At 42.7% G+C, this 14,347-nt stretch overlaps 2 protein-coding genes across 11 annotated transcripts in view; one reads left to right on the plus strand and one right to left on the minus strand.

Annotated features, from left to right (window-relative positions):
* The window catches only part of LOC126343484 (COMM domain-containing protein 4-like), a 492,684-nt gene that overhangs the window by 119,612 nt on the left and 358,725 nt on the right, over window positions 1-14,347 (plus strand). The window lies entirely within an intron of this gene.
* LOC126343458 (uncharacterized) overlaps window positions 1,259-14,347 on the minus strand; it is a 98,516-nt gene continuing 85,427 nt past the window's right edge. Inside the window, exon 2 of one of the 2 annotated variants that reach the window (XM_050001939.1) lies at window positions 1,259-2,144. In XM_050001939.1, coding sequence (XP_049857896.1) covers window positions 1,481-2,119 — 639 coding nt within the window. In that variant the 5' untranslated portion in view covers window positions 2,120-2,144 and the 3' untranslated portion in view covers window positions 1,259-1,480. Of the gene's footprint in view, window positions 2,190-14,347 lie in introns of both variants that reach the window. The other variant, XM_050001940.1, reaches the window with a different exon arrangement.

Genomic DNA, 14,347 nt, shown 5'->3' on the forward strand with positions numbered 1-14,347 from the left:
AGCCTCATTGTTGGTCTTCAAAGAAAAAGTAATCCTTATTGCTGCTGTATTTCTTGCTGTTTGTAGGGGAGCATACAAAAAATTAAAAAAAATTATTTAGGTCATTTGAAATATTATAATTTAAACTGAAACGACCAACGTTTTGACTATTGTGAGAGATAGTTTTATTTTATATTATCATGTGGTCCGAAAGACACAAGAATTTTATTTAAGCGGGCTATGGTTACGAAACCTTATAGTCATGCGTAGTTACTCTGAATCCATTGACGTATGCAATTTCGTGTTTAAGAAAATGATCGTGGTTGTGTAAACAAATATATGCTGAAATAATGTTTTCGCCTGTGTTACCATCTTATAACAATAATTCATGAAGAAAATTTCAAGACCCAATTTTTTTATGTATGACTGTAGATACTACATCAGACATCACAATTTATACTGTCCGTGTGCTATGTAGTGTGGAGCCTGATAATATTTTATGGTGCCGAGCATAAGAAAAATTTCTCTGATAAGAGTTTTAAGATTATAGGAACCTAGAATACCATTATGGGTGCAAGGTAGAAAACATTGAATTTAAGTATATTTCCAAAACATTGAATTTATGCATATATCAGAAATGACGAAACAGCCTAGATACTGCAGAAGAGCAACTGGATACAACTTTTAGCGAGAATAATAATTTCTTCTCTGAGAAATTGAGGTATCAGTGGTTCGAATTCCGATGAGGAATCATCCGATAAATCCACGCTGCTCGTTGCATTAAAATGAATTCTGTAGGAGGACGTGACGTTTGTTGTGATGCAAGTTCATCAAATGTTATCGCTAGAACCTTAGTGTAACAAATTTAATATAATTAGATTTTCATAAGGTTGTGTTTACGTTTCAGTTTCGACGTGTTCGCGTTTAATTATAGAATTTATAGTACAAAGTAACTTCAGTTTGCAAGTCAACATTTATGTGTACTGTGTATCTAGTTAATTTTCAATAAGAATGTTGCGTACAGTGGCACGTGAATCATAGCTGACACCTGACACGTGAAGAAACTGCCATAGACAGTGTAGTCATGCTATTTTTTCTGTAAGCTGTAGAGTATTAACCATTATTGGTGGTAAAGCCAATAAATTCAAATAATTGGAGAAAGTGAATTGTGTCTTTTACAAGGAATTCAGTTTGGAAACTGCATGCTGTATATTCAAACGATACAAAATGTTGATTGTGTTTAGGTCAGTGGTAGGAAGAATGCAATGAACGGAAAGGGTGACATTTTACGTCTTTATTGGCTGACTTTTTCACGTATTACTACATTACTGCAATGTATTACATGCAAATATTACTACATTTCTCCGACGGCCACAAACAATGGAATATCGGTTTCTGTTCCACACAAGGGTACAAAGCAATCGGTACGCTACACATTCCGTGTGCGTTTTGGAAACGAAAAGCAGAGGGGGTGCAGGAGAAGCGTCCGGGCGGAACTCGATTAGCCACCCCAGGGGAAGAAGGGCGGGCCGTTGCCGTTGCGGAGCTGCACGGGCCTGTAGTTGTAGAGGTCGAGGCGGCGGTTGGCCAGCGACTCCCCCCAGTTGGAGAAGGCGCGCTTCTCCGCGGCCGACGCCCCGTCGCCGAATCTCTTCCCTCCCCAGCTGGAGAAAGCCCTCTTGCTATCGGCGAGGTCCTCCACGCCACCGTCGTCGTCTTGGAAAGGATCCCTCTTGCCACCCCAGCTGGAGAACCTAACCCCTCCCCTTTTCTTTTCGACCGCGTCTTCCGGGGCTTGGCCGTCGGCTTCTGCGTCCCCGCCGACGCCGCGCTTGCCGCCCCAGCTGTAGAAGGACTGCTTGGAGCGCTTGTCCTCCGCCTGCCAGCCGGCGGCCGCCCTCTTGCCGCCCCAGCTGGAGAAGGCCCTCTTCTGGTCGTCGCCGTCGCCGTAGCCGTCGTCGACGTCAGCGCCGGCAACGCCGTCGGGCCCGGTGCGCTTGCCGCCCCAGGCGCTGAAGCTGCGCTTGGAGCGCGCCTGCCCCTGCCACGGCTCGGCGTCGCCACAGCAACGCTCCGCGCCCCACGCGAGGCCCGTCGTAGCGGCCGCCAGCGCCACCGCGAGCACCGTCAATGCTCGCATCCTCGGTCGATGCACGACTTCGCCCCTGCAACGACGACGTAGTGTCGTTAACGGAGACACGGCTTTCTTTCTATAAACATGCAACAAATCAAAATCATCGTGGGTAACTACCTGGTACAATTGTTCGAAAAAATAAGAAATGCGTGTCTGGACGTAAATGCAGATACTAGCCAAGCCTGCAGGTTGTGCTCTTGTATTTGACCACAAGTAGTAATTTAATAGTCATGCGTGACTGGAATTCGAGAGTAGGAAAAGGGAGAGAAGGAAACAAAGTAAGTGAATACGGATTGGGGGTAAGAAATGAAAGAGGAAGTCGTCTGGTAGAATTTTGCACAGAGCATAACTTAATCATAGCTAACACTTGGTTCAAGAATCGTAAAAGAAGGTTGCATACGTGGAAGAATCCTGGAGATACTAGAAGGTATCAGATAGATTACATAATGGTAAGACGGAGATTTAGGAACCAGGTTTTAAATTGTAAGACATTTCCAGAGGCAGATGTGGACTCTGACCACAATCTATTGGTTATGAACTGTAGATTAAAACTGAAGAAACTGCAAAAAGGTGGGAATTTAAGGAGGTGGGACCTCGATAAACAGACTAAACCAGAGGTTGTACTGTGTTTCAGGGAGAGCATAAGGGAACAATTGACACGAATGGAGGAAAGAAATACAGTAGAAGAAGAATGGGTAGCTCTGAGGGATGAAGTAGGGAAGGAAGCAGAGTATCAAGTAGGTAAAAAAACGAAGGCTGATAGAAATCCTTGGGTAACAGAAGAAATATTGAATTTAATTGATGAAAGGAGAAAACATAAAAATGCAATAAATGAAGCAGTCAAAAAGGAATACAAACGTCTCAAAAACGAGATCGACAGTAAGTGCAAAAAGTCTAAGCAGGGATGGCTAGAGGACAAGTGTAAGGATGTAGAGGCTTATCTCACTAGAGGTAAGATAGATTATGCCTACCGGAAAATTAAAGAGACCTTTGGAGAAAAGAGAACTACTTGTATGAATATCAAGAGCTCAGATGGAAACAGTGTGTGGTATAAAATGGTCAACTATCCTTACATACATAGCCTTTTCAATAACTTTAGCAAACACCGCTAACATGTGTCGCACAGTACGTTAATGTTCTGCTAGGCACCTCATCATATCCATGAGAGTCCTTAGTCTTCAGTGATTTAATTATTGACTGAGTCTCCTCCTTGTCTGTATCACAAGACAGTTACATGATTCCCTGTAGAAACTAAATTTTTACGTAATTCAACAGCAATGCTCAGAAAAATGATGGTTAAATGCTGTACTTATATCTGATTTATCAGTAACAAAAATATGTTTACTACGGACTGACTTTATATCGTCGACCTTGTGCTGCTGACCAGACACTTCCTTCACAACTGACCATATAGTTTTAATTTTATTCTGCGAATTAGCCATTCTATTTGCGCACCACATGCTCTTTGCCTTTCTAATAATATTTTTAAGCACATTACAGTACAGTCTGTAATGGGCTACTGTGTCAAAATGTTAGACGTAGCCACAATTCCCGCTTTGTTCAACATGATATCCTAATCCCACCAGTCAGCCACTCAGGCTGCTTTTTAATGCTAGTACCCGTTTAGAACGTTCTAATGGAAAACAACTCTCAAAGAGCATGAGAAATGTGTTAAGGAAAGCGTTATATTTGTCATCTATGTTATTGGCACTATAAACATCCTGCCACTCTTGTTCTTTCACGAGGTTTAAAACACTCTCTATTGCCGTTGAATTAACGTTCCTACATAATTTGTAATTATATGTGACATTTGTTTGAGTACAAAAGCCTTTTCGTGTTCAAATTTGTGCATCATGGCCTGAAAAGCTATTCACCCTTTTATTGACAGAATTCCCATACAGTAATGAAGAATGAATAAAAATATTGTCTGTGGTTGTGCTGCTGTTCCCCTGCACCCTAGATGGAAAAAGCGCAGTCTGCATAAGATCTATCAATTTATATCTTCCAACATTCTTTTTCTTACACCATCACATACAAAATCAATAATGAAGTCACCACGTATAACTAATTTCTGGTACTTCCTGTAAAGCTAATCAAGAACCTTCTGTACCTTGAGCAGAAATGCTCTGAAGTCAGAGTTAGGGGATCTATAAACAACAAACGTTAGAAATTTTGTTTCACTTTATTCAACTGCCCCTGCACAACATTCAAATATCTGTTCCATGCACTGGCACAGGTAATTTGCACAGGCTTTCGTTGTTCACTTTTCATGTAAAATTTAGTGTAACTCTGCAGTAGTCTATTTTATAAATGTTAAGCGCCGATCGTTCACAATTTTAGGATTTTTTTCGGTGTCTTCATGTTGATTGCATCTTTGAGACGTTGAGACGTCCATTACGCGTACGGTCTTCAAGAAAAATGCAGTCATTTTATAGTTCGGTACCACATTTCTTAACTCTGTATGTACATTTCATAGATGATTGCGGGAGTCACCTGTTCAGTATATGATTGGTTCAAATGGCTCTGAGCACTATGGGACTTCAAATCTGAGGTCATCAGTCCCCTAGAACGTAGAACTACTTAAACCTAAATAACCTAAGGACATCACACACACATCCATGGCCGAGGCAGGATTCGAACTTGCGACCGTAGCGGTCGCGAGGTTCCAGACTGAAGCCCCTAGAACCGCTCGCCCAGAACGTCCCGCTGTTCAGCATAGCAAACACCTCTCAGCCGTTTCCAAAGTGTGATTGTATCGAGCTACCAGTTTCGGTGATTTACTACGCAGAAATCAAAAGAATATTTTGTTTCCAAACAAATAACGTTGACGTTTCCAGTTTTTGGCAGATACAAAGGTAAATGGAAGTAAAAAGTCAAATGAAATGCATCTGCATTGTAACTAAACTTTAAAGACCATGGGTCCCTAATACTAGAGCATACAGAAATTATCACCGAACATGGAAGTAAAAAGTCAAATGAAATGCATCTACATTGGTTCAAATGGTTCTCAGCACTATGAGACTCAACTGCTGTGGTCATTAGTCCCCTAGAACTTAGAACCACTTAAACCTAACTAACCTAAGGACATCACACACATCCATGCCCGAGGCAGGATTCGAACCTGCGACCGTAGCAGTCGCACGGTTCCGGACTGCGCGCCTAGAACCGCGAGACCACCACGGCCGGCATCTACATTGTAACTAAACTTCAAAGACCATGGGTCCCTAATACTAGAGCACACAGAAAATATCACCGAACATGGAAGTAAAAAGTCAAATGAAATACATCTACATTCACAATATATATCGAGTCTCGATCGCTACGTGTCAATAGATTCAGTCTTCACGCGTCGTGTCCTATTGATGGGTAATTACTCAAGTATTATAATTACAGTTGTTATAGACGCTTATAATTTGGTATTGCTGCTGTCGCAATCGAATCAAAACGCCAATTCGTAGCAAAATGGGAGCGATGGGACATGCGTGTCAGTTTTTTAGCGCCGGCGTGAATTCGGCTTTTGCTGGTTTTCTCTGGGTTGTAGTAATTTAGTGGTAAACTGTGCGTTAAATGGTACGGTTAGACTAAATATGTTTTTCATCACTCAGCACGTCGTAAATCCTACTCCGGCTGGCGTTTACTCAATGTACTGTACGAACATAACAGACACCATGAAACATATGAACCCGCTTAAACTGTGAATGAAGATAAATCTCTGTGCAGTGTTTCTGTTCAGTGTATTGCTGTTTTTACAGTATCACTCCGTTCCCTTACATTAGAGCTGGACGAGCTCGTACAGTTTTCAGGTAACGGTAGTACTTTGTTCCGGTGTAGGAAGTAGACATTTTGTGTAAAAATGTGTGAAATTTTATGGGACTTAACTGCTGAGGTCATCAGCCCCTAATCTTACACACTGCTTAACCTAAATTATCCTAAGGACAAACACACACACCCATGCCCGAGGGAGGACTCGAACCTCCGCCGGGACCAGGCGCACAGTCCATGACTGCAGCGCCAAAGACCGCTCGGCTAATCCCGCGCGGCCAGACATTTTGTCCTATACCTAATACGAAGTAAGGCGTGGCACAGGATTGACATTGAACTTTATCTTAGCATAATTTTGTTTACGCGAGTTTTTAAAGCTGTGTGTTTCATTCAAATGGAGAAACTGGAATACCGTGTCTTTCCCATGGAGTGTTTATCACTAACGAGATTTAAAAAAAAATGGTTCAAATGGCTCTGAGCACTATGGGATTCAACTGCTGTGGTCATCAGTCCCCTAGAACATAGAACTACTTAAACCTAACTAACCTAAGGACATCACACACATCCATGCCCGAGGCAGGATTCGAACCTGCGACCGTAGCAGTCGCACGGTTCGGGACTGCGCGCCTAGAACCACGAGACCACCGCGGCCGGCTAACGAGATTCGTCCATAGTTGAAGGTTCATAACGAGTCTGTTTCTTGAGCTCCAGCAGTTAAGATATGTGGTGCCGAAAAAAAAAAATACAGTTGTAAAATAGACTACTGCAGAGATACGCTACATTTGACATAGAAACTTAACTATGGAAAAGCTTGCGCAAATTAGGTGCTGCATTTACTGTATGTTCACCAAAGCCAGATGCGAGACAAAAATTCTCTACAGTATATTCATTAAAAAAAATTCCAACTGATTTTGTGCAACGACTTTTCATTTTTGTGACTGAGATGTCTGTCGACTTCTGCACTCCATAAAACCTGGCGAGGTGGCGCTATGGTAAGTCACCAGATGCGAACATGAGAGGAAGGCGTCAAAATTCTCATCCGGCCGTTCAGACTTAGGCTTCAGTCAATTCATTCAGGCAGATTCCGAGACGGTTCCTCGCAAAAAGAGTCAGCGGATTTTCACCCCCATGCATCTTAATTCGTTGATGGAGGCGATAAATCCCAATCATCCTCATTCCTTCGTGCGACAAGAATGAAAGCAGTGGACAACAATGGGTGGAATTCCGTGACCTTGCGCCGGTAACGACGGAGTCGATTTCATCTGCGAGAGTCCTATTTTTTTGTCAATTTTTCTTTCTACGATGCAAAAGGGATTCCTCTTATGGGCGCCCTTACAAAAGGCAAAACTAACGGAACTCTTCTTGATGATTGGAACTGATATTACTCGAGAAGATTTCTGGAAAAGTGAAATAAATTCTTTTGACGAGGCGGTGATAAGCATATTTTAGAAAAAGGAACTCAGCTGTATGACTCTAATATATATTCTCCTTATTCACTAAAATTTGCACATTCTTAAGTTTTAGGCATTCAAACTTCGAAAGAACGTTATGAGTCCAATGATGAGGTCAGCCGTAGCTGAGAATTCTAACTACCATACGAAATACAGTTGAGGAATGGAATCCATTCGGGGTAAATACGCTGAGTTAAAGAAAACGACGTCGGAATATAAGTTTATTTTTTACTTCAAAATATTGCCGTTCCAAGAAAGTATCATTTTTCTGTTTGGTCGACTCGGCCTCACAGAAGATGGTATTTGAGATGACACAGCGTGGTGTCGGGTACTGGTAGGGTGAACGCTGCTAGAACGGAATCGTAACTTGGTTCTCTCGTTCAGCCCAACTCAAACTGAACCCGTGCGCTCGACGCCGTACAAAGCGCACGCAGAGCGGGTTGCAAACTGCCGTGCAAGGGGAAACTGCTGACGTCGGTACAATGCAGCCAGGCGCGGTGACCCGCCGTGAACGGTGTTTGTGTTCGGTCCCTCGAGAACTGCTTCCCTCTGACCTAATGGGCTAACTACGCTGAGGTGACAGCACTGACGTCATACCTTATAACATCGTGTCAGACCACCTCTTGGCCGGCGAAATGCAGCAAGTCGAGGTCACAAGGCCCTGGTGGAGTGCATCAGCTGCAAGTGCCATCGACTCAACAAGTCGTTAGAAGTCCCCTGCAGAAATATTGAGCCATGCTGCCTCTATAGCCGTTCATAAGTGCGAAAGTGTTGCCGGTGTAGGATTCTGTGCGCGAACTGACCTCTCGATTATGTCCCATAAATGATCGATGGGATTCATGTCGTGCTATCTTGGGTGGCCAAATCATTCGCTCGAACTATCCAGAAAGTTCTTCAAATCAGTTGCTAACAATTGTAGCCCGGTGACACGTCGCTTGTCATCCATAAAATTTCCATCGTGTTTTGGGATATGAAGCCCATGAATGGCTGCAAATGGTCCCCAAATAGCTTGACATAATCATTTACAGTCAACGATCGGTTCAGTTGGACCGACACCATTGTAGAGCCAGCACCAGCTTCCACAGTGCCTTGTTCATAACTTATGTCCATGGTTTGATGTGTTCTGCGCCACTCTCGAAACCTAACGTCACCTCTTGCCAACAGAAATCAGGACCCATGTGACCAGGACATGGTTTTCTAGTCGTCTAGTGTCCAACCGATATGGCCGTGAGCCCAGGAGAGGCGCTGCAGGCGATGTCGTTTGGTCAGCAAAGGCACACGTGTCGGTCGTCTGCTGCCAAGTGTCATAAACGCCAAATATCGCCGCACTGTCTTTACGGATACGTTCGTCGTATATCCCACACTGATTTCTGCTGTCATTTCACTCAGTGTTGCTTGTCCATTAGCACTGAGAACTCTGCGCAAATGCCGCTGCTCTTGGTCGTTAAGTGAAGGCCGATGGCCACTGCGTTGTGTGGTGAGAGGTAATGCCTGAAATGTGGTATTGTCGCGCACGCTGTTGACAATGTGGATCTCGGAATATTGATTTCCCTAACGATTTATGTAGTGGAATGTTCCGTGCGTCTAGCTCCAACTATCATTCCGCGTTAAATGTCTGTTAATTCCCGTCGTGCGGCCATAATTACGTCGTAAACTTTTTCACAGGAATCAGCAGAGTACAAATGACAGCTCCGCCAATGCACTGCTGTTTTGTACCTTGTGTACGCGATTCTACCGCCATCTGTATATGCGCATATCGCTCTCCTATCATTTCTGTCACCTCCGTGTATACATCTGAAAGTCTGCTAAGCAGCAGGATAGTAGCTACGTGAATACAAAAAACGGTCCTTCGATGGCCATTACAATTGGAATAGCAGGTAGAATAGCAAATAACAAAATTGCACGTATTGTGCGTCTATACATTTAGTAGGAAGCATACATGATTAAGTTTTTAGATAGTTTGGGGATATTTTCAGGGTGCGAAATTTAGTACACAGAGCTGATACGTTTGCGAGTAACAGTGGCTCAACCCTGGTTGGATATCGATCGAACTGAGGTACAATAATAGGGACGGCTACGTCATTCCGTGCTGCTTCAGCTCTGTTCGAGATTTCATCAGTTATAGTAACTGGACAGTGGTGGCGCACCCCAGTATCTCGGCAACCCATCACCAAATGTTTTCATTATGTGAGAGATCTGTTGAGGGTGACAGTCGGACACACTCTGTATCGGGGTGTGTCAGAACAGCAAGGGACCGAAAGGCCATTTACATCTTCTACAGAAACCAGACGGCCGTCTTAAGAGTCGAAGGGCATGAAAGGGAAGCAGTGGTTGGGATGGAAGTGAGACAGGGTTGTAGCGTGTCGCCAATGTTATTCAATCTGTACATTGCAGAACCAGTAAAGGAAACCAAAGAAAATTTTTTAGTAGGAATTAAAGTTCAGGGAATAGAAATAAAAACTTTGCGGTCTGCCGATGACATTGTAATTCTGTCAGAGACAGCAAAGGACTTGGAGGAGCGGTTGTACGGAATAGACATTGGCTTGAAAGGAGGATATAGGATGAACATCAACGAAAGTAAAACAAAGGTAAAGGAATGGACACTAATGATTACTGTCAAATTATACAGGGTGTTACGAAAAGGTACGGCCAAACTATCAGGAAACATTCCTCACACACAAAGAAAGAAAATATGTTATGTGGACATGTGTCCGGAAAAGCTTACTTTCTATGTTAGAGCTCATTTTATTACTTCTCTTCAAATCACATTAATCATGGAATGGAAACTCACAGCAACAAAACTTACCAGCGTGACTTCAAACACTTTGTTACAGGAAACGTTCAAAATGTCCTCCGTTAGCGAGGATACATGCATCCACCCTCCGTCGCATGGAATCCGTGATGCGCTGATGCAGCCCTGGAGAATGGCGTATTGTATCACAGCCGTCCACAATACGAGCACGAAGAGTCTCTACATTTGGTATCGGAGTTGCGTAGACAAGAGCTTTCAAATGCCCCCATAAATGAAAGTCAAGAGGGTTGAGGCCAGGAGAGCGTGGAGGCCACGTAATTGGTCTGCCTCTATCAATCCATCGGTCACCGAATCTGTTGTTGAGAAGCGTACGCCGGCCGCGGTGGTCTCGCGGTTCTAGGCGCGCAGTTCGGAACCGTGCGACTGCTACGGTCGCAGGTTCGAATCCTGCCTCGGGCATGGATGTGTGTGATGTCCTTAGGTTAGTTAGGTTTAAGTAGTTCTAAGTTCTAGGGGACTAATGACCACAGCAGTTGAGTCCCATAGTGCTCAGAGCCATTTGAACCATTTTTTGAAGAAGCGTACGAACACTTCGACTGAAATGTGCAAGAGCTCCATCGTACATGAACCACATGTTGTGTCGTACTTGTAAAGGCACATGTTCTAGCAGCACAGGTAGAGTATCCGTATGAAATCATGATAACGTGCTCCACTGAGGGTAGGTGGACGAAACTAAAGTGAGCTCTAACATGGAAATTAAGCGTTTCCGGACACATGTCCACATAACATCTTTTTTTATTTGTGTGTGAGGAATGTTTCCTGAAAGTTTGGCCGTACCTTTTTGTAACGCCCTGTATACAAACAAGTGGCAAAATTATACAATCATGATAATACGACTATCATGGTGTTGGTTAAGAGGCACAGCAGTATGAAAGTAAATGAACCGGTCGCCGCTCTTGAAGAGGGCGGTTCGCGAGGGAACAAGAAATATTATCAGATTCAGATAGAGGCGTCTGAAAATTAAAGTGAAATAAATAGAGTTGCATCTTTTGTAGCAACATGAGACTATGTTCTCTGGAAATATTGCCGAACATAGGTTGATGAATGTGAGTGCATGCGACTTCCAGTAACTATAATCAGGCGCTGTAGAGGAGACGCAAGGAAGTGGGATTGAAGACGGTTTCTCCCAATTACATTGGCAACTGTGATTTATAGTTTAACACTGAAACAGCGAATTTTAATGAACTACTGAGAGAAGAAACGAATAATATATGCCTAAGAGGTGATCAAACCAAGGGCAGAAGGCTAGACTTAGCATTCCTTCGACTTCGAAGTAATTCGGGATGCTGCTCGAAGTGAGCAAGATTTTGAAAAGGAATCAACTGTAGCGTTGCTTAGGAAACCAGCCTGGTAGCTGCCTTGGGAAAGCACAGAATACCTAAATCAAGAATACCATATTGCAGTTCCTGTGTTTTTACGATATACTTTGCAATGTCCCTTAGGCAAGCGTGTGTGTCTGAAGGAACAGGCACTGCTGCGATCGACAACTGTAATCGTAAAAACTAAGGCACTAGAATGTAGTATTTCATAACAAGACAAGGTCCAGCTGGAATCTGATTGTGTTCGAAATTGCGAATACATTTCTTGTATTGTCTAAATCAGGAAGGCCAGGGGGAGATTTCGGTCCCCACTCTCGCTAATATAAACGCTAATGAGAACCCAGATGTTTAGTCGAATTAAATCAGGCAATGCTAAGACAAGTGGATTAGGAAACGAGACACTTAAGGCGGTAGATGAGTTTTGCTATTTGGGCAGCGAAATAACTGATGATGGCCGAAGTTAAGAGGATGTAAAATGTAGACTGGCAATGGCAAGAAAAGAATTTTTGAAAAAGAGAAGTGTGTTAAGGGGAGCCGGAGGTGCCTATGCTGCCCATGTTAAAATCACTAAGTTTGAGGAACATTTATGAATAAACTACCAAATAGAAAAATTTGAATTTTTTTTACATATGGAGTGGTTTAGTATTGCAGTTATGACAGAGGGATTTTGGAGTATCTTTTCTAGTTTCCTTCCAATTATTTTTTTTATTAATGACGCAAATTTTTTTTACAAATAATTGCTTTATAATTAAAGTGAAATGAAACTATTGAACACATTGCCAAATGGCTGTGTTACAATGTAAGTTCGACCACTAGGAGTGCTGTATAAAAATTTCATCTCTCTAGCTTGAGTGGATTTTGAGAAAATGTTCCTTATATTCAAAAAATTCTAATTTACGGGAAATGGCTATCAAAGTTTCTCAATACATTCCTGCACTATAGGATGGATTATCAGGGTCTTCTTCTTCATCCTGCAAAAGCTTCCTCTTCTGTCTTCTTTTCTGACCTGTTGTTCCATCATACTTCATATGCCTTTCTCTTCTTTCTGCTCCTCTTATCCTTTCTCTGTCAATATTTCTTAGTGCCCGTACAGTGTTCACCCCAGCTGTAAATCCTAAAGCCTTCAGAACTTCACACTTCACACTGTTCCCTTGGTTGTAGGTTGCTATTGCATCATAAATGCCAAAGTGCAGTGTTTTTAGGCTTGCAAACACCCTTTTAAGAATCACTTTCCAAATCAAATTGTTTACGCCCTCATTAGGATTCTGCGTCTTTCCGTGTAGACATTTGTGTAACAATTCTGGCTGTGCTAAGCCATGAAAAATTGGTTTTATTGCATTTATCACAGCTGGTGGCAAACCATGTTTGTAATCATAGTCCTTTTTTGCATTATATTTGCACCAGGAATCTTTTGGGCACAGGCTGTGTTGAGGGTATTCATTGGAAGAGGCAGTACGAAGGAACAATGCCCACACTGCTTTTCGCATGTTGCTAACATTACTAGTATTTTGCCTTATAGCATACCCATAGTATCTCTGTACACGTTCAATCACCTCATCAGTAAGCCTGCCTCTCCCTCCTATTGTCTTTCCATCACTGAGCTTACTTGAACCCAAAGTTTGTTTGAGCCTTCGAAGCCACGCACCCATACGCTTTTGCACATGCCCAATGCATTCCAACTTTTCAACTACAAATTCATTTCCATACGGTTTCAGTGCCTCTATAGTCTTGAATCCGTTGGAGTCACCATCCCCAAGGTAGTATTTGTACCTAACGTTGTATCTGGGAACTGAACGTTCAAAAATTTGTTTCACTCCATCCACTTCCATTGCTCCACTTGATCCACTAAAATTTGCCTCACAGGTTCCACTGTGCTCTCCTTTGATTTCATTTCTTGCACCTACAATGTTTTGATAATATTGCAACACCTATCACTTTTGCACTATCACCACAAGTAGCAGTTACAACCCCATTCAGGGATTTATGACCCCTCTTTTGCCAGGAACCATCTAATTCCACTACCAAATCCCTAGAATCACCATTCATTACTACAGATTCCTCCACTGCTTTCTTCATGGTTTTCAAAGCCACATCTTCAACAGAGGATCCTACCAGTTCACAGTAGTACCCAAATTTGCTTGGAGGCGATGGCAAGTTCATAATACCACAAAATAGTTTACCAGCAGCAGACCCTTTTCCAATGGATTGAAGACCATGCACAAGTCTAACATTCACATCAAACACTCTAGATCGTCCATTTTCACCAAAGAGACTGGCATGTGAATTGTAGAAAGTCACTTGATACTTGCAACATGCACAGATTATCTTCATCTCACAAGCTAAATTAAAGTGCTTTGTTATCTGTAGTCCCACTCCTACACTTGAACACATTTTGCACAGAACACTTTCTTTCAGAACAGAAGATAATAATCCAATATTCAGTACTTCGTTAGTATCATCACTGTCACTAACATATTCACGAAATCTGTCACTTCCACCAGTCAGCTACTTGCTAGAAGATGTCACAGGGCTAGGGCCGGCCATGTGTTGCTTAGCAGAAGAACACACTGTTTCAGTAATTGTAGTATCGCAACTTGGTATTAGTGTTAATTTTCTTTTCCCTACGTTCTTCCTGTTCTTATATACACGGTTACTAAAACGTGGCATCGTAAGCTGAACAACGATTTACACAAGAAGTATATTACTAACAACAGGTGCAACACTGAACTAATTCGAAACGGTAAACAACAAAGAGACGATGTTCCGTGCTCTTAGCGCTTCATTTGTCACAGAAAACAATGTAGCCAACCCTTGCACACTCGCTGTATGCGTAACATCAGGCGCTGTATGCGTAACAGGCCGAGAAAATCGTAAGCAGTTCTCCAGGAAG

Source organism: Schistocerca gregaria, chromosome 1 (genome assembly GCF_023897955.1).
Source record: "Schistocerca gregaria isolate iqSchGreg1 chromosome 1, iqSchGreg1.2, whole genome shotgun sequence".
In the NCBI taxonomy this organism is placed as follows: Eukaryota; Metazoa; Arthropoda; class Insecta; order Orthoptera; family Acrididae; genus Schistocerca; species Schistocerca gregaria.